Source organism: Pleurodeles waltl, chromosome 5, assembly GCF_031143425.1.
Source record: "Pleurodeles waltl isolate 20211129_DDA chromosome 5, aPleWal1.hap1.20221129, whole genome shotgun sequence".
NCBI classification, from domain to species: Eukaryota; Metazoa; Chordata; class Amphibia; order Caudata; family Salamandridae; genus Pleurodeles; species Pleurodeles waltl.
The window spans coordinates 106372104-106394015 of NC_090444.1; the positions used below are offsets into that span (position 1 = coordinate 106372104).

General features: G+C 43.5%; 1 protein-coding gene across 1 annotated transcript in view; it reads right to left on the minus strand.

The window, feature by feature from the left end:
• SCARA5 (scavenger receptor class A member 5) overlaps positions 1-21912 on the minus strand; it is a 1183581-nt gene that overhangs the window by 214116 nt on the left and 947553 nt on the right. The window contains exon 7 of the mRNA XM_069233727.1: positions 6523-6576. Coding sequence (XP_069089828.1) covers positions 6523-6576 — 54 coding nt within the window. The remainder of the gene's footprint in view (positions 1-6522; positions 6577-21912) is intronic.

Here is a 21912-nt window from a genome sequence, read left to right on the forward strand (position 1 = left end):
ACAGGGGAGAGACTAGAGGACATTTAAAGAATGACAACATGCCTAAGAGCAAAAGGAGAGAATCTAGAAGAAGGAATGGCAGAAGAAGCCAAATCTAAAAGAGAGAAAGGATGTTGGCATAGAAATGTTGCATAGTGGCACCCCCAAATATGTAGGGAACACTCTATTGTGTGAAAATGTAATGCAATGACAGAGTCATGAAACTTTATGCACTATGTAGGGTCACCCGAACAAATGGTGTGAATAAATGGGTGAATGATTATCAATGTTCTACCATTATGTCATACTTCAAGAATGCTAAGGCAATAACTATGAAAGGGTGTATTAAATAGAACACAGTAATGGATTCACAATAATGACTGATTCCACTATTGAGGAATAAGAGGCATATAATGAATTTATCCCTCTTGAGAACTCTTTTGATTAATTTTGTAAAAGGCAGCAGGTTGGAAAATACTCATAAAAGCATGGGGGAGTTTATGAGGGGCTCCCCTAAGCATAATATGTCAGTGAGCACAAGAATCTGTTTGTAAAGCTGTGATAGCTTGGAAATGATCCTTGACAAAATCAACAAATTGTTCATAGCCTCTTGAGACTGTTGTAAGAGAGGATGTGGGCTAAGGTGAGACCCTGCGCGCATATGCTGGTCGAGCCCTGGTATGGAGGGATATTGGAGACAGGCGCTCAGAGCACTGATAGAACTATGAGGTTTTCCCTTGCAATCCTAAAAACAGTAATACTGGGCAAGTGACCTAGAGTTGGAGCGTGAACACCGGCAAAGAATGGAAGTTGGTGTTACCACAATAAGTAGGAGGCAAGACGACACTGATGCAATGCTAGAAACGCAAAGGGGTGCCCGCTATGCAAAGGTTTGCGGTAAAGTATGGAACATTATTGCCATGGAAAGACTGTTGCACCACTTGTTTAAATAGAACAAGCATTGGCAAAGCCAATAGGTCTTGCCTATACAAGAGTTATTGGCTTTGGCAATGTGTTTTGCCATGATGTACACCAGTGTGGCTGCTGTTCAGCATGGCTAAAAGTTAGTAGCGTGGAGTGTAAGAGTTGAGTGAGGGACTGGAATGTTGCAAAGTGGATTTGTTTGAATGTCGTAAAGCTGAGTAGGAGGCATAGAGTGTTGTAGAGTTGAGTAGATGGGAGTAGAGTTCAGTTGGTCAGTGGCAGAAAGTGTCGTAGAGTGGAGTGGGGTGGAATAGGGTGGAATGGGGTGAAATGCGGTGGAGTGGATCGAGGTACTGGAGTGGATTGGATTGCAGTAGAGTGGGGTGGATTGGATTGGGGTTGAGTGGGGTGGATTAAGTGCACTGGATTGATGTGGGATGTATTGGATTTGAGTGGGGTGGATTGAAATGGGATGAGGTGGGTGGCATTGGGGTGGATTCAAGTGGGGTGGATTACATTAGATTGGGGTGGGTGGTTTGGAATGGAGTAATATCTTGGATGGATTGGATTGGACTGAATTGGGGTTTATTACATTGCACTGGAGTGGGGTGGGTGGATTGGATTGGATTCACTGGATTGGAGTGGGGTGGATTGGACTGAAGTGGGGCGGATAGGATTGGAGAGGGTTGGATGGATTGGGGTAAATTGGATTTAAGTGGGGTGGATTGAATTGGAGTTGGGTGGAATGGATTGGATTCACTGGACTGGAGTGTGGTGGATAGAATTGGAGTGGGGTGGATTAGATTGGAATGGGGTGGTGTGGATTGGGGTGGGGTGGATGGATTGGGGTGGGGTGGATTGGAATGGGACAGAGTGGGTGGAGGGTGGATTGGAGTTGAGTGTGGTGGACTGGAGTGAGTGGGGTAGATTGGAATGGAGTGGGCGGATTACAGTGGGGTGGATTGGATTGGAGTGGGGTGTATTGAAATGGGGCTGGGTAGATTGGATTGGGGTGGGGTGTGTTGGATTGGATTAGGCTGATTTGGACTGGGGTGGATTGGAGTGGGGTGATTGTATTGAGGTGGGGACTAATTGGAGTGCTGTGGTGTGGATGGATTGGATTGTAGTTGGGTGGACTGAACTGGGAAGGAGTGGGGTGGATTAGACTGGGGTGTAGTTGGGCAGATTTGAGTGGAGTGGAGTGGATTGAATTGGAGTGGGGTGGATTGGGTGGGTAGGCTGGCTGGATTGGAGTGCTGTGGACTGAACTGGGATAGAGTGGAGTGGGGTAAATTGAAGTGGGGTGGACTGAAGTTGGGTTCATTGGATTAAAATGGTGGGGTACACTGGAGTGGGTGGGTTGGATTGGGGTGGGCTGGAGTGGGGTTGATTTGGATGGGGTGGATTGGACTGGGGTGGATTGCATTGAGTTGAGGTGGACTGGACTGGTGTGGGTGGATTGGAGTGGGGTGGATTAGAGTGGGGGTGGACTAGAGTGGGGGTGGCTCAGTTTGGGGTGTATCTGATTGGGATGGTGTGGAGTGGATTGGAGTGAGGTGGATTGATTGAGTGGGGTGGACTAGATTGAGTGGGGTGTTTTAGGTTGGGGTGGAATTAATTGAGTGATTGAATTGAGTGTGGTGGATTGGATTGAGGTGAATTGGATAGGGGTTGGTTGGATTGAACTGGGGTGGGGTGGATTACATTTGGGTAGGGTGGATTGGGTTGTGGTGGATTGGAGTGGGGTGGGGTGGATTGGAGTGGAGAGGATTGTGGTGGATTGGACTGGAGTGGAGTAGACTGGATTGGGTTGGATTGGAGTGGGAAGGATTGGATTGGTGTGGGGTGGATTAATTGGAGAGGGGTGGATTCGACTGATGTGGGGAAGATTAAGGTGGTTTGAGTTGGGTGTATTGAACTGGAGTAAGGTGGATTCATGTGGATTGTATTGGAGTGGGATCACTGTGGTGCTGTGGTTGCATTGGAGTGAGGTGGATTGGGCTGGAGTAAGGTAGGTTTGATTAGAGTGGGGTGGGAGGGACTGAAGTGGGGTGGGTTGGAATGGAGTGGGGTGGGTTGGAATGGATTAGAGTGGGTGGATCGGAGTGGAGTGGATCAGACTGGAGTGGGGAGGAGAGTGGGGTGGATTTGACTGGAGTGGATTGGGGCGGTTTGGACTGTAATGGGATGGATTGGATTGGGTGTTGTGTATTGGTTTGGAGTGGGGTAGATTGGACTGGGCTGGATTGGGATGACTGGATTTAGTGGGGTGGACTGGATAGTAGGGGGCTGGATTGCAGTGGGGTGAATTTGGATTGAGTGGGGTGGATTGGATTGGGGTGAGCTGAGGTGGATTGTGTTGAAGTGGGGCAGATTGAAGTGAGACAGGGTGGACTGGGGCAGATTGGAGTGGGACAGATTGAAATGGATTGGAGTGGGGCAGGCTGTTTTGGACTGGAACGGGGCAGAATGGAATGGGAGGATTGGAGTGGGACAGATTGCTGTGGACTGGAGTGGGCAGACTGGAGTGGGGTAGATTGTTTTTGATTGGAGTGGGGCAGATTGGATTTGGGCAGATTGGTTAGGGTGGATTGAAGTGGGGTCGATTGGGTTTTTGTGGGGTGGATTGGATGGGATGGATTGGATGGGAGTGGAGTGGATTGGAGTGGGGTGAATTGGGATGGAGTGTAGTGGCTTGGGTTGGTGTGAGGTGGATTGGATTGAAGTGGGGCAGAATGAAGCAGGGCAGATTGGAGTGTGACAGATTGTTTTGGATTGGAGTGGGGCAGATTGGAAAGGGACAGATTGTTTTGGATTGGAGTGGGGGTGATTGGAGTGTGGCAGATTGTTTTGGATTAAAGTGGGGCAGATTTGAGTGCGGGGGACTGGAGTGGGGCAGATTATTTTGGTTTGAAGTGGGGTAGATTGTTTTGAATTGCAGTGGGGCAGACTGAAGTGAAGATGTTGGGAGTGGGGCATATTGTTTTGGATTGGAGCGGGGCATATTGTTTAGAATTGGAGTGAAACAGAATGTTTTGAAGTGGTGTAGATTGTTTTGGATTAGAGTGGGGCTCTAATCGAAAATTGGAGTGGGGCAAATTAGATTGGATGGGGTTGGGAGGATTGGAGTGGGATGGGTTGGACTGGATTGGGGTGAGAGGTTTGGATTGGAGTGGGGTGAGGTGGATTGGTGTGGAGTAAAGTGGGTGGATTATAGTGGGGAGATTTGGAGTGGGGTAGATTGGGGTGTGCTTCATGATTATGTGTTAAAGAATCATTTCATAAATTACACATAATAAAGAAACAATGTTGCATTGCAATATTTCGAACAAGATAATGGTCATCTTTTGAGAAGAGTGCCTCCGAGCAAAAATAAAATAAAACATGAGTGGAAAGTGAGAAAAATGACTTGGCAAAATAAAAGAAAGTTAGCTATAAAAAATAGAACTTTGCATTTTTGTTTACCATAGTATGGAACGATTTGCCAGTCCCAAGCCTTCTGTTTGTTGGGACCAGTGGACGGGCTCTGATTAAATTGAATCAATCTGTGCTTGGTCCCTGCTCCACAGAGAGGAATGGAAATGATGCCAGGCCTGAAGTGGATGAATTTCGAGGCTGTAAAGAAGAGTGCCACGCAAGCCAACAAATGGTGAGCAACGGGCTGGGTCCAAGCCCTTTACTGTATACAGCAAAGTCTTGTGAGCAAGATGCATGCACTGGCACATGCACTCGTAGGCTTGATCCTAAAAATGACTTTTGGGTGATCTGGCTGCGGGTGCTGCAGTAAATGGGGAAAGAAAACATAGTTGTCACCTGTCCGCCGTGGCTCAGAGCTTTATTTATTTGACTGGAATACAAAAATTGGAAGCTAGGTTTCCTCAACATCAAATTAGATGAGACTACAGAATGAGGTTAGAGATGCTGCGAGTCATAGGAAATGGTCTGAAGGGCGCCTGTTCAAGTAGGGTTGTGGTAGGAAGAGTGGGGAATCAGTTGGGATATGATTTGACTCATGTAAGTCACCATGACTTACTTGAACAGAACTGTGAATTCGAAGGCATATTAAGATTAAATGGTTTGGTATGTCACACAATTTAAAGTCAATAAAACGTTTTCTTTTCTTTAAAAATAAAGGCTGATCTGTGATGTGAGCCACAAAGTGTCCACTATTCACTTAAAGGTTCCATCGAGTGGACGTGTCAAAATAATTTTTAAACCCAAGCAGACAAGCAAAGCAATATTCTAGAATGAGTATTACTGGAGATGCAAAACTTGGTAAAGCTAATTGTTTTTACCTCTTCACTGGGTGGCTCCTCTAACCAAAGCAGATATTTCATGAGCACCCCAAATCACAACATACAGTTACATTTAATACCATGCAGTTTCCATTCACTGTGTTCTGTGATGGAGGTAGTGAATAGACTACTCAGAATTTTCCACATTGGAGCAGTGCACGTAAATGCTTGACCTGAGCATTCACAATGTTAGATGAACAGAGATGTCCAAGGCAATAGACATATAGTCCACAACAGCTTTTCTCAACCTTTTGACTTCTGTGGACCCCCACTTTATCATTACTGGTACCCGGGGACCCCCACTGAGTCATTATTTGAATCCGTGGGCCCCTCGCCCACTGAGCCCTTACTAAAAGCTGGGGGCCTAATCTGTTAATATTATTTGATTTTCTAAGCAGTCACGGCCCCCGGGAGAAGGCTTTGCGGACCCCCAGGGGTCCCCAGACCACAGGTTGGGAACCACTGGTCCACAAAGCAAGAGTTGCACAGTGGTGTGGAGGGAAATTGACAGATGCCAATGTGAGTCTCTGGCAGAACAGATGAGGGGTGCCTTAAACTACATGCCATCGCCTCTTTCAAATCTGAGAGTAGAGAGAGAGGACACCTGAAGATGCAGAAGACACCTGCCACGTATTGTGGAAGCGGTTGCCCAGTCAAAAACAATGGCAGAGCTTTTAAATTGGGTGCTACTGCAAGCTTCCAATATTTCTTTATTTCTTAGAAATATATTTATATGGAATTTAGATTCTAATTCATCAGCACTACTGATGCGCCTTGCCCTGATGCCAACAGAGGACAGCGATTACCTACCTCCAGTAAACCAAAGTATTTAACCATAAAGTAATGAAAAACAACCTCCACTTTGACTGTTTCTAGTAGCAAGATGGCACCCACACCTCTGCAGTTGTATGTCAGAATATCATATACACAAATATTGTCTGACATAAATATTCCACCAGTAACAGCGTTTACAAATACCATAATATTCGGTGTAGATTTTCTGTTATCAACTTCAATAGGCGATACATGTCATTGTTATGCAATAGACAAAGAACTGTATATGCCTTCTAGCCAAAATGTACCCACTGCTACAACCAGCACCTCTCATCGAGCTCTGGCACTTCTGTTTACACGTGGTGACTATACTAACACTCACAGGTTAATATTAAACGCTAACCACCCGAATTATATTCATATGTGTAACATGATGCTTGAGAATGGAGGAAAGCCAACATGATGTTCTGGAACACAACCTTCAAGTACCTAAACAAATGTAAAGTACTTAAGAACAATGCATCCAAAATAATAGGAAAAGCTTTCTTACCAGCATCACTTCTGTCTCCCCGGTCACCCTTTTCTCCTTTGAGACCTCGATCTCCTGAGAAATAAAGAATAATAGGTTAACACAGGTTACACAGGTCTCTGCTGATCCTTCAGAGGCAATAAGCCTACAAGTGGCAAGCAACAATCTCCTGACCATCTAATAGAAAAGACCTGCCCAGTGATAAGGTGATGACAGTGAATGGCTATGTCTTTTAGTTTTAATTAAATTGTCTGTTTACAGAATGTTTGCATTTACAGCTGAGACCACGTGACAAAATGACAAACAGAGTAAACAGCATCAGTCTCCTCAAATCATAAGAGATGGACCATGCTTCGGGGCGTTCAGTGGTAGATAGTTGAGTATCAGCCACAACCGATACATCCCTAGGTTGCTGGTTTAATGGACATGACCACATTTTCCAGAGAGAATTCTGAAGAGCTTATTTCCAGGATAGGTGTCTTAGATTTTTTTAATTCTTAGCTTTAACAAATTAGTATACACTCAGAAACCGATGGTGCCACAATGACTTCTCTGATTGGCTGCAGGTAAGGAGGAGTAGAGAAAGGAAGAGTCCTTCAGAGGCATCATTCAACCCACAGGGAGACAAAAGGTGAATGGTGAGGACCAATGGTCTGTTGCCAATTTCCAAGGAAAGATTTCAACCAGTCTCCTTGGGTTTCATTCGGGATATTCTGGACATGGCCCACAAATGCAGCTTGGTTGATGGGAGCTCTCTGTCCTCGAGCATATGCAGCTCTTTGGTCATATATTAAATAAATACATAGAAAGATGAAGCACATAATATAAAGTAGACCAGATGGTTGTCTGGTACATAGTAGTATATTATGGTCTATTACATTGCAGACTTTACTTTAAAACATGCAAGCCACATCCAAATTTGAAAAAACATATATTAACTTGTCGTATAGCCTAAGGTATGATATTGAGTAGGTGAGACAGCAATGCAACACCTTGCACATTACCTTTTTAGGGGTGAGCGCGAAGCGTTCCGTCCCCTGTAGTAATCTCTCTTTGGGCTTCCAACCACGCCCATGTCACATCAGTCACTATCATTGGTTCGTGGGCTTGCCTTTTAAAATCCGCTTGCTTTCATTTGTGAAAGGCATGCATACGTCATGCCTTTTCCGGTGCTTAGCCCACCTACACAGCACCGGTAAACTACTAAAAACATATGCGGCTCGATGTTTCTAGCATGGTTTCCTGACTACGTTATCTGCTTATTTTCCACTCAGCGCAATCGCGCTGGGGTTTACATAGCACGATTGCGCTCGGTTTTTCCGTTTTCAATTTCAGCACGATCGCCCTGCATTTTACATAGTGCGATCGCGCTGTGTTTTTTTTCTTTTAATTTATGTAGCAAGACAAGACCAGTTAGGAGTTTAGAACACTAATAGCTCTAACTCGAGCAAATGTGAGACCCGTTGCATATAAAATGCTTGTTACTACTATGTAATAGACAGACAGAGCTGTATTTTTTCTAGCTCTGATGAAGTCATTGGGTTACAAGCACTTGATGAAAAATGTGTTGGCTGGCTAGAACATGCTTCACGTGAGAACTAAAGAATAAGAGATTTTTTTTATGGACTGAGCAGACAACTTAGTGATTCGAAATGTTTTCGATGCATTCACCCATCTGTCATTGCATGTCAGGGACAGCTCTATAGAGTCATATGTGAGCCTGTTACTGTGAGTACAGCCTGATTTGTCAATGCACTGTGAGCTATTCACCTTGACTGCATCATTTTCCAACATAAAACCTCATGTATTGGGAAACCTGTTAGGCCAAAATAAGCCTTGTGTGCTCAGGTGCAGCCCCATTTGCCCAAACACAGAGGCTTCTAAACCCAGAGTCTTGAATGGAATCATGTGTCCAGATGTATATATTGTATTCTCAGGGCAGCATCATCTTTTGGGAAAGCACCTCATATTCTCATGCACAGTCGTGTTTATCTGCATTCAAAAATAGTCTGTGTATAACCTTAGGTAATGTGCTGTACGCTCCATGTTGCTGTAAATGTCATATATGATGAGTAAAGACAGATTTTCATGCACAGCCTTGCACTGCTGAGCTCCACCCATCATGTTAGGCTAGGTTTAACAATGATATGTTCAGGTTTGGCGTCAAATGTCTACATACACCTTATGATGAGACAGGAACTTTCATGCCAAATTTTGACAATGAACAGGTGGGTTCTTACATACACACACGTTCATACGTACACACACACACACAGACATATGTATGTGTAGACTCCATCCTCCACAAGAGCTGGGCTACTGCCACAGTATCCTGGTACTTTCATGCCACGGTTTCCCAATGAGCAGATGGGTACCCCATAAACTCCCACACTGACGCATAAGCACATACACATGTGTAGGTGTGCATGCTCACAGATACCCTCCCAATAGCCCACACCTCGTGCTCCGGCCAAACTTGTATCAGTGTCCCTGTTCGGAACAACCTTCAATTTTATTACCGATTTTACTGGTAATTCGTGCCTGCGTGATGGCAAACAATATTGACTTATATGGTAAACTTTGAGAAACCATGGCACACAAAAACAGATGAAATGAGCCACGCCCTATCGTGACTTTAAATTCTCAAGCTGGCACTGGCTGAAGAGATGGGGAGAAAGGCTGTGATAAAGAAATGGACAGAGGTGCGATTGAGTGAAAGACCACTTTTCCAAGAAGACCCGTGGCACATTGAGTCCCTTCACAATTGCAAATTCGCCCATGCCTGGAACGCCTCTAGCCACTACAGGCTATTCAGTGCATACTAGGGCAGTGAATAGTTCATGAATGTCCATCAGCTGGTGCTTCCCATCAAGAAGTCAGCTGAACCACATATTCACCCGCCATTCCCTGCTCTTCGCAGGGAAGGAGGGTGAGGAAGCCAAACTGATGACTATTCAGTGATCAGCCTTTGCACATGGTTGCTCGTCAAGTACGGAGGACATGGTATGCCTTGCAGCGCTTAATTTGAGGCGGTGGTTTCCGGTGAGGTGCACCGGGACTTATTTTTGAGGGCCGGTACTTATTTTTCTGCCTCAAGCATTTACTGCGAACAAAAGGCACAAATGGGAAAAACGGCGGGAGAGAAAAACGAAAAAGCATCACAAAGGGAGAACGCAGAAAGCTGCAAGAATGAGGTAAAGGGGCAGGGAGAGGTTGTAAATGAATTAAAGGGCCCCGAGATGGCTTTAGGATTACGCTCCCTCAGTATTCTGTGCTCGCACATTTAATTGCAGCAGCAGCGTGTTTCAGATGAGAGCTTTGGGCACCGGCACCTTTTAGCACTGATGCCTTGCACAACAAATCACCGAAATGGACCTGTGCGTGTGTCATTGAAGAAGCCATTTTGTAGGTCCCAAATAATGGTATACTTTGTACCAGGATGTAGTACTGTAAAATGTTGGTATTGAAGAAACATTACCACATTTACTAGTACCAGCAACGCCAGAGAAGCCACTTCTGGGCATGATTTTCAACCCAATGGAAACAATTGTCTTCCGGCCATACCAAGCCTTCTCCACCAACATTACGTTTTGCAACCCTTTTGAATTAAATAAAACATTCTGTCACTACAGCACCTGAAATTGTATGTTTAAAAATAGATCAGCATTGTTTATGAACTTGTAATTTCACTAATGGACACTCTTGATGTTTGTGCACCAAAAATAAAAAGCTCGAAGGCAATGGGTACATACCTTTAAAAATGTTTTATGTTTTAGCACTGTTCTTTTCCCTGATAAGATAATATTCTATTTTTAAATTTTGCTCTTTATTTAATAGTTGCAAGCAGACCCCATTAAGTACACATTTGAGACTCAATAACTCTGTTTATAAAAAACAAATATGGTCAGTTTTTGTGATGACAACCTAATTACATATCATTTACAAAGGAGATTGTTACAGAGTAATATACAAAAACCTACTGTATTTTGCACACAATCGTGCATTCCTTTTAATTTTTTGTCCAAAATGCATCCCTTATTGTTTCATTTAATTTTATTTTAGGGTTTTATAGTCTGTGCTACATCCACTGATGGGAACCAGACCAATCCCATACACCTGATCCCATAACAAGCCAAGTACCATAATCCACATTGCTCCATGTGTTCCTTCTTTAGATGGAGAATTACACAGAAACCAGATCAGATTAGCACACCCCTTCTGGTTACAATGAACATGCATTCCTCAGCTACATCCATTGATCAATCCAATCAGCCATGCCTCTTGTAAGAGGTTCTTCCAATGTCTATATAAAATTCTTTCACATGTACCCTTCCTAGATGAGCGGCACAGATCCAGACTCCCCAGTCGGATAATATCCCACATCTGCTGCTAGTGATTCTTGTGAAATCTGTCCACTCCTCATACAGCATATGAATTGCAGTCACTCAGTTTTTAAGTTGGGATCATGTCATCCAGAAGCAAGATATTTATTAATGAAAACCTATAATCAATTTGATAGCGGTAACTTCCACTAACTGAGAAAGCATACAAGATTTTTACTTAGTGAAAAGTAGGGCTGTGCATGTTGGGCACGTTGAGCCATCAAAAAGTAAAATCTATCACAATCCTCAAAGAGCAAGAGAAGGCTGTCATCTGTCCCCATCAGCACACTGAAAGTGAAGCATGCAACAATGTGTTTGTGAGATTTCCTTTGCGTACATTTATTGTAACCAGACAATGTGCATTTGTATCCTCATAAATTGAGGAATCACATGAGTCGATCCCAGTGCCTCTCTGCAGTTTGCATACAGGAGTGGTGACTTCATACCCAAGCACTCTTTCTAGATAGCATGAAAAGGCCAGTCTGTTTGCTCAGTGGTGGCTGTTTAAGTCAGAGTTGTATATGTGTTGTAAGACGTGAAGTGTGAAACGTATAATTAACAGGTTCAAAATGAAAGGTGATATCAGAAAGAGAGAAAGGTCTTTCAAAGGCAAGGTAGTCCCTCTATAAGATATTCATGATAGTTTGCTGGAGCGTGACATCAACATATGATTTTGGACTAAGGGAGTAGGCATGACCTGATAGACCAAAGAAGGACTGAGGCCAGGTCACACATCCAAGAAGGTGTCTAGCTGCATACTGGAATAAGGGAAGATAGGGGCACAGGACTCAGGTCCCTCGTGATAGAGAGTTAGGATGCAGCCGACTAGAGTCACAAGCCGTGAAGATGAAACCTTCTGCAATCCAGAGATGCTATGGTAGCTATGGAAAAGCAGAGAATCAACAGACTTTTGCACCTGACTCACTTGCCGCTGGATGGAGCAGTGTCTCAGTTTAGATGTCTGGATGATGAAAGTCAAACTACCTTAGAAATATAGATACCCAAATTCTGAATGTCAGGCAATCTAGGATTGCGATGATTTGGGGATAAAAACTCACAAAAGCAAATGAAAAGTGTCCAGTGGAGACTGTGCCTGTGAGGCCTTAGCCATTCAGAGAAGAAGGTTGCTAAGATGTAAGTAGGTGTCGGAGGTACTGATGATCCAGTAGTAGAAGCAGTTTTAGAAAAGGATTAAGACAGTAGAGCAGAAATCCATGACCATACAAAGTAGGTAGCAGAACCCCCACCCCAATCCAAAACAATCTGTCCTCATTGTAAAAGTATCTGATTCAGGGTATCATCGCCCTAACAGAAGTAACCCATTATGGGACATGCCTGTGATCATTTTGGTGGCTGTGCCCCAACAAGGGACCAAAACCTTACCGTAAATCTCTACAGTCAACTCACAGAAGTGATTAATGATCCTACAGGGGCAGCAAAATGAACACAATTGTTGGCAATTAAAGAAAAAGTATTATTAAGTAGTGCTGGACATTGATATCTTCTAGAACTTCCTAAATAATAGCCAAATAGGTATTATTAAGCTGTAAGCTTAAATTAATCAAATTCCTTAAAAACTGACTGAAAAAAACATAAACACAACTAACATAAAACATGTAACCTGGTGAACTGTACAGGGTTCAGTAATGTTATTTATAATCTTCAACTACTACATGGAGTTCTTGGGCTTTACTCACAGACAACAGCAAAAAGATTCCACAGTATGCGATGAAATACAACTCTACATGAAAGTCTTCTATGCTCCAGGCATTTAACACCTCAAACTCTGACTGCACCTCATTTGGAACCTAAATGCCCAGCACCTACCTAAAGCTCAACCTAGCAAGCAAGGAATTGTACAAATCTGGCTCGAATCACTACTGTCACTAAATGACAAGTCATTTGGATTCCCCATGGACATCAAACTCATCCTCAGGATGTATTTTTTCCCAAATAGTAAAGACAACTGGTACCAGCTCTCTCTTCTAAAGAATGTGAAATAATTTCTTCTAGAAAGTGACTTCAGGAATGCTATGCAACCCCTTGTAACCTTGCAACTGGATTGCTGGTAGCGCTTTCCTCCATGGCCTCACAGACTCCACATTGTCCACCTTAAGGACATCCACAACATATCTCATCCAGCTTAAACAAATATGATTACATCACCCCCATCCTGATGGAATTATTTGGCTCCATATGCTGGTCCGCACATTTTCAAAAGCAGCTGTTTTGTTTCTTAAGTTTTGGGAAATGGCCCACTCCAAAGGGTCACCTAAACATTTTGCCTTCCTTCTCCTCTTTTTATGACCTCATTTTTTTCGGCTTTAGGACTCTGGGCACTTTACTACTGCTAACCAGTGCTAAAGTCAACGTGCTCTCTCCCTAAAAGATGGTAACATTGGCTCACACTTAACTGGCATATTTAATTTACTTGTAAGTCACTAGTAAAGTGCCCTACATGTGCCTAGGGCCTGTAAATTAAATGCTACTAGTGGGCCTACAGCACTGATTGTGTCATCCATATAAGTAGCCCTTAACCATGTCTCAGGCCTGCCATTGTAAGACCTGTGTGTGCAGTTTCACTGCCACTTCGACTTGGCATATAAAACTACTTGCCAAGCCTTAAACTCCCTTTTTATTACATGTGCCACCCCTAAGGTAGGCCCTATGTGGCCCATAGGGCAGGTTGCTATGCAAGTAAAAGGCAGTACATGGTTTTTGAAGTTTTACATGTTCTCATAGTGAAAAAAAAACGAAGTTGTTTTTCAATATTGTGAAGCCTGCTCCTCTCATAGGCCAGCATTGGAAATTTTCTTATATAGTTTTAAGTGGTAATTTCTTATGTGAAAGGAGTGACATTGTCATGAAAAAATGATGCAGCGCCTGCAAAATTCGATGCAACACCTACACAATCAACGCAGCGCCTGTCTTGCAGTGGAAAAATTGATGCAGTGCCTGCCAGATCGACACATTGCCTCTTCACAACGTGCTTTGGATTTTCCATGCATCGTCCTGGGCCTCAAAATAACCCCACATCACAATGAGGAAACAAGGCTGCACACCTGAAAATCGACGCATCACCTTGCTGCATGGAAAGAAACAACTCATTACCATTGCCATGCTGGAAAAAAACAACGCATCGCTTTACTTTCCGAGGTGTCTCCTCTGCAGCCCTCTGTGGCGTTATTTTTGACACATCTTAGGTGCTGTGTGTTAAAACGATACAACCACTGATTCTTAAGTATTGAGACTCATCTGAACCTTTAAAACGTGATATCTTGACTTGTGCATATTGGGTTTTTGTTGTTTTGGTTTTATTTTAAATATTATCTATTTCCTAAACTAAACTAGTGTGGAGTACATTTTGTGGTGTTTTTACTGTGTTACTGTATGACTTATTGCACACATAGTTTACACATTGCCTTCTTAGTTAATCCTGTCTGCTCTGTGCCAAGATCCCAAGGGTGAGCGCAGGATAATTTGTGTTGTGTTGTGACTTACCTTGGCTAGAATTGTGGTCCCTACTTGGACAGGGCGCATACCTCTGCCAACTAGAGACCCAATTTCGAACACTAAGTCATCACAAGCAGCAGCCCCACTGTTTAACCAGAGTATAAAAAGCAATCATGCCCATCAGGACCAGCCCAACAATGGCCCTATTTAGTTTAGAGTTGAAGACACACCTTGTTAAAGAAGACTACATCACAGTGCTTTTAACAGTACACTTCACCTAGAACCCACCTATCTGTCGTACCACACTTATCACTGCTGTCACTTGTTGACTGTATGTACAAAAACACCATCTCTCGTGTCGGAAATGCAAGTTTCGACCCCCTTCATCATCATATCTTACTGTCTGTGTTTTTGTCAGCCTGGCACCAAACACTGTACACCGTACTGGTTTATCGTCAGATATCCCAGAATTTCTTGTTGCAATAGAAATTGTTTCCTTGATGTGTTCACAGCTCCTTAAAGATAGACCTGTACTATATCAAATAATCTACTTTTTATAATTGGTTGCAATTAAAATGCTGAGTTGCGGGAAACGTTTCTCAATATATTTTGACATATTTTGTGAAGGTTATCTATAATGGGGTGTCCCTTAAACATTTTAACTTAAAGGGCCTCATTACGTGCCCCAGTTAAATTCCGAAAGAATTTACCCCAGACCCAATGTGTTCATCCCTTTTCCAAAAAAGCGAATCCTTTGGAAAGAAAACTGGGGGTGGGTGGAGGGTAATTTCGGCCACAATGAGGAATTACTGTGGGTACCTGGTGTGGAATTACAATTCCTCTGGTGTTCCTCATTTCTCAGGGAAGTCTAAGGATCCCACTAGTAATCCTGAGTTTATCTCTCCAACCTAAGAGTTACTGGCAGCCCCAATAAAACCTGAGGGGCGTAGTTAAAGGGATGGTTTAAGTGAGCACTTTTTATGAGGCGAACACTTCTGGTATAAGGCAAAACACTTAACAGCATATTTATAAGGCCCTTGTGCCTCTTTGGGCCACTCTAGCGTCATTTTTTTAAAGGTAATGTGGCGTTAAGGAGGCAATTTCCCCGAACCATATTTACAAAATGACGCGATGCATGAATTGCACCTCTTTGTAAACCCTTGCCCCACATTATGTCTGCACCAGGCATAATGTACGCAAGGGTGGCATTCCCATGCAGGGAGGCCCCAAAAAAGTTTGCGCAGTGAAATTTACTCGATTTGACCGTGCCATTTTTAGCATCATTTTTAACGCAGGCGTTAAAATGAGCTACCCTTAAACTCCTGTGGTCCTCCCTGTGCTTTGCTAGACTAGGGTCAACACTTTTGATGCTAATGTAGCAAAGTGCCACAGTAACACTAAAAATGTTGACGCTTTTGTGGAATTGTGCGCCATGATGCGCCATATTGGAAATACGGCGCACCCATAGTGGCATTAGTGGGGGTGCAGGGGAGACGCAGGAAAAGTGGTGCATCAGTCCTGATGCGTCACTTTCTTGTGAATATGCCACGTACTTTGGTGTTAGTACAACTCTTAAACCATGCAAATCGAATACAAACATACCTTTTAAAGTTTATATATACTTTAGACTCCTAAACCCACACACGCACTGAAGTATAAACAATTTCGTAAACATCATCATAGAATGTTCGTATTTGCAAATATGTGTGCTTATTTATTCCAAAAATTATAACTCGAACTGAAAGGGTTAAAAATCACCTTGACTAATAAAACCACATGTGCAGCGTTGAAACTGCAGAGCAGCCTTGTGGCCTGAGGCCTGTGTCCTCCCCTGTTCCGACCATAAATCACGCAGACTATTTAAAAGTGAGCGGTTTAACCTTTGACGTCTCTCTCGAGAGAGCAGGCCAGAAGGAGGTTTGGACAGCAGGCTTAGCGCCATGTCTTGGACACAGAATGTGCCTAAAGGCAGTCATCTGTTGTGATTGCTGCAGACATCCCCTGAGGGCACAGACAAAGTGGGCGATCATGGTTCTGCCATGTATTATGAATGATGGAGACACTGCTTGACTGGCCCATGTGGCCGGTCAAGCATCAACCTACATTTTTAACACAATGGAGTGATTGGTGGTGCTGTTTTAACTAGAACTTATTTTGAACGTCCGAGAAACAGCAGCATGGCTGGACCATTGCACCAGGGGATGGCATGGCTAGGGAAGTCCAGACTGAGAGGACAGCTGGCTACGAATACAAAAAAATATTCACGGGCAATGAGCACGAATCAAAAATGCGCTTTATGTGTGGACGAAAGTTATTTGCGTTTTAAAAATCACATTCTCAGAAATTGGGGTTTTTGCCCTGAGAAATGTTTTTTTTCATTCAGAAAATCCGTTGGCATGCTGGAATATCAATGCCAGGAAACTGAATTTTCGAGGGTAGAATTGTGTGCATTTTTGGGCAGGCCGTAGCGTGATACTGGTGTGTATGCACCAATAATTTACAGGTAGCTCTTCAACCTGAAAACCTCTATACATTCACTTGTGTCATGGCTAGGATTATGTGTTGCACACCTTAAATGAATGGAGTTTACATGAACAAGCTTCTATTGAGTACTCTTTTTAAGAACTGCACAGCTATACAGGATTATTTCTGTAATTCCTTTAAAAAAAATGAAAAGTCAGACATTTACTTATACCTAGGGAGGACCCTAAGGGTGGCACGATTCTAGCGATATCACGAGGTTTTGTGACTGAGGTCCACTGTGATTTGCGGGGGCCTCGGCTGCAGAGTTGAAACCTAGTTATTGGCCTGGTTTTTCCCTATAGTTAAGAAGTTAAAATGGAAACTCGGATCTCATGGATTTCGGATGACAATTTAATCTCTGGAACAGAACTCTTCATCCTCCTTGTGTTCACCACAAGGCCTTAGAACCACCTTCAGGTGTAAAACCCTCTAAAGAAGTACTTGAACCTTTGAGATGCCTGATGAATTGTGGTAATATGCAGAGAAACCTACAAGTCACCAGAGCCTGTGAAACAGTAGTGGATCACCTCCTACAACAATCAAATAAATAGTATTACATTTTCTTTGATCTGGGGTGTAGTTTCCGAGGTGCACACACCTGTGCAATAGTTGGAAGAAACCTGTACAGAACCTCATATTGTGCTTTCAGTTGAGCTAAGAAGCTTGAATGTTCAGGTGGGGCTATCAAATACATAAACCAGGCCTAGATAGTTCCCATACAGCAATGTAACATGCACAAGAGTATTTTAACAACCTGTGCACTATATGTAATTCAAGACCAGTGGAGGAAAAAGCTCTACAACTTATTACATATCACAGTTCCCTCCTCATATTGTGCTTAATGTTCTGCGTATTGAGATCTCAGATCCTGATATACATTTATTCCAAAGTCAAGACTGTGTATAGGTAGAAGTACCTTATATCTTCTATGTTCATTATTAAGGATCTAGTTACAGAAAAAATACCTCCAATGTTTAACTGGATGTTTTGGCCATTTATATAACCTTTAATATACTAAACTGGAAACTTAAAAGAGAGGGCTAGAAAATTATCCTTATCTACTGCTCCACTTAGGGTCTGGAATAATATTTCACAACAGACTTGACCTACTGTCTTGGTTCACCCTTAAGTAAAGTCACTACATTTGGTGGGACGAAAAGGGTGGACTGTCTCTGTTAGAAATGAGGTTTCTGTTTGGCTAGGCAGAACCCACCACTCTAGTCAGGGCAAGTAATATACACGCTGATAACATGTGCTCACCCTCTGATAGCTTGGTACAGAGCAGGCCGGCTTATCCTCAGAAGTAATGTGTAAAGTATTTGTGCAACTCACACGCACTAACCCAGTGATCACACCATAAAAAGAACTCTACACCAGGTTACTAAAATAGCACACTTTATATAAGAATCAAAGAATCAGGCGATACAGATCCAATAAATAGCTTAGATGTGATTCGTTGAAGAGATCTAGTCGAAGAATGGTAACTCCAAGCAAGATATACCAGTTTGTCACGAGCCCCCACAGTGGTGCAGTTATCAAGGCACAACAGATAGGTATGGGCTTGTAGCTCGGTTACACAGGACTCAGGTTAGGGTCTTAACAGTATTAGCAGAAGCGTCCCAGTATCTATGTGATTACTCAAGTGGGTAAGTGGTGGGCGATTGAAACCAAGTCTTGCTAGGCGAGAGTATCAGATGAAATGCGGTAATCGTACTCCCACCCCTCCCACTGGTGAGGAGCGCCAGGCAATCCGTTCAGGACCGCTCTGGTCCACCCCGCCCAAAGGTCACAAGCAAAACGGGCCAGGCCGTAACAGTACCTGGGAGTAGGCAGAGGCAAGTAAAGTCAGCGTGCCCTCTCTCCATATGGAGTCCGTGTGGTGGTGAGGCAGTTGCATGTCACAGTGGCAGGCGGAGCTGGGAGAATGAGTAGCGCTCAGGAGTTGGTCTGATGTGCTCAGCGCGGCTCACCGGATGCAAGGATCCCTGTAGTCCTTGTAGGGAAGGTGGGTCCTCCTTTATACCCCTGGAGAATGTGCCGGCAGCCCAGTAACACTGTCCTTTACAGGGACCTCTCTCTTTTGCCACATGCGTTCCGACACTCGCGCAGCGCAGTGAACGCTGACGGGGTATTGGGCAGCTCATAGCAAGGTCCTGGATGCTCCTGGGGCCTCAGATGGGACAGGGTTAGCTCAGTCAACCCCCGGTGTATCTCTGGAGTGGTTTTGAGGTCCATGTGCAAGGCAGAGGTCAGCAGGCAGCAGGGTGGCTCAACAAGGCAGGGCAGCAGTTCCTGGGAACAGTCAGGCACAGCAAAGTGGCAATCCTTCTGGCACAGCAGCATTTACTCCAGGAGAGTTCCTTCTTAGTCCAGCAGGGTGCTACAGAGTTGGTCAAGAGACCCAGTACTTACACAGGAAAGTGCCTTTGATGTGGGGGATGACCACAAAAGAATGCTGTGAAGTGTGCAGGTCCCCCTTCCAGTCAGTCTCGGCTCCAGATAGCCAGTGGTAGGTAATCAGGCCCTTTGTGTTAACTCCAGCTCTTACCCTTTCAGATGTAGGTGTGAGTACCTCTCAACCTCCTCCCAAGGAAGATCCATCAGTAGGCAGATAAATGCAGATATGGCTGAGTAACCTGTGTTGTGGGTGTCTGAAGGGAATGCACAAGTGGAAATGTTACCTAGCCCAAGCCAGACGTGTATTGGAGGTAGGCTGTAGGCACACATGGCAGAAAGTGCAGAAAAGTGTCGACTTTCTAAAAGTGTCATTTCTAAAATAGTAATAATAAATCCGCCTTTATCAGTAAACAGGATTTATTATTACCATTCCAATGGTACTGAAAATGATGCAGCCACTCCACTCAGTTCAGGAATTACAACTTAAATAGACTATAAGAAATTCCAAATGCTGGCAGAGGAGAGGGTCATGCCTCACAGTAATGAAAGATGGCTTTGGGAGTTTTTCATTACAAGAACAAGAAAGCTCAAAAGTACATGTCCTGCCTTTTGCTTACGTGGCACCCTGCGCTATGGGCTAACTAGGGCCTACCTTAGCACGGGATTTGGTATTTGTGCAACTCACGCACTAACTCAGTGATCACACTATTTAACACCTCCCACTTGCAGAAAGTGGAGTTATGTTTGCTTTTGCTTGGTGGGAGCTGTCAGCTCCCACCAAGCAAAAGCAAACAGCTACCTCCCGAGGGTGGGCACCTCAGGAGGTAGCAGGAGCCAGCCCTGATGGGTGGCAGTCCCCAGAGCCATCTATGGCTCCACAAAGAGGGGTGCTTGGCCCCCCTCCATCTTTGAATTGAACCGCGGGGAGGTGGTGGTCCCCGAAACCAGGGGTCCACAACGGACCCCCTCACCATATGTTATTGGAGTTCTGGGGAGGTGGTGGTCCCTGGGGTCTGGGGGGGAGGTGCCATGGGACTCTCCCCCTATTCTTTATTTTCTAATCTTGCCCCGGAGAGGTGGTGGTGCCTAGGATGTGGGCAGGTCCTCAGGATCCCCCCTATTAAATTTCTATGTAGCCTTAGGAATGTGGTAGTATCCGGGGCATGGGGGCCACACAACCCCGGCATAATATGTTAACATAGCCACATGGAGGTGGTGGTGCCGAGGGCTGTGGGACGGTGCACAGTCCCCCTTGCTTTTATTAAAGTATATTTGCCTGAGGGAGGTGGCGGTCCCCGGGGCTGCGGGGGCATGAGGGCCCACCCACATACATAATAAGCAGTACCCGGGGGAAGTGATGGTCCCCGGGGCTTCCTATTTTTTGGTATGCCCACAGGACCTGCCAAAATTCATGGATCGCTGGGGAACCCCTGAACCAAGGCTATGGGGGTAGCATAACAGTACCCTGTCCCATTTTCTTTTTTTTTCCTTTTTTTTTTGACTTGGCTGAAGCGGGGTCTCAAATTGGCTGCCAACACTTCCTGGTTGAAGTGTTGGTAGCCAATCAGATCTCTTTACAAGATCGTGTATTTGTGAAGGCTTCATGCCTTAAGATATACATATTTGGTTTTATTTTAATATTTCAAAAACTACTAAACGGATTTACACCTAATAACAAAAAGACTCCTTTCTGGACCAAAAGCTACTTTTCTGCCAAATTTGGTGTAATTCTGCCCATCAGTTTGGTTGGTCGCCATGTTCAAAATCCTTATGGGAATTAAAATGGGAAATGTGCTTTATTTGACCCTCCCCCCTTTTTCCTCAGCTCCCACTTGATGGATCACCCCAAAACTCCCCATGCACAACAGGATACTCCAGCACACATTTTTTGGAAAATTTCGTGAAGATTCATCAAACGGTGCCAAAGATATGGGCAAGTCAAAAACACTTTTTCAATGGAAACTGGGTCCTATATATATATATATCTATATATATATATATATATATAGATATATATATATATATATGTACACATATATATATATATAGATATATATATATATATATATATATATATATATACTTGATTTTGCATCTAGAAAATGACTGAAATAAGAAATGCTACTTAGCATAAATATAGAAATCAAACGTTTTAAAAAAGATGCATTGTGGGACTTGTATACTAACTGAAGTCACATGCTGAAGTAAGAATATTTGCATATCAATAAGGCTCACCTGTAAACAAGTCTGATTAGAAGAGCTGAAACGCATCAGGAAAAAGAAACAAAATGCTGCCACTTGAAATAAAATCAGTGTTTTTTGGTGAATCAGACTTCAGTGTTTTTTTTGTATATATATATATATATATATATATATATATATATATATATATATATATATATATATATATATACATATACATACATATATATACATGTATATATATATATACATATATATATATGTATGTATATGTATATATATATATATATATATATATATATATATATATATATATATATATATATATATTGTGCCCTCATGCCCTACGGTAACTATAACTCACCCCCTCGCCTTGCACTGCTAAATACCCCAGCTATTACAGCACTCATGACGTCTTTTATAACATCATTGATAATAACACTGCAACATTTAC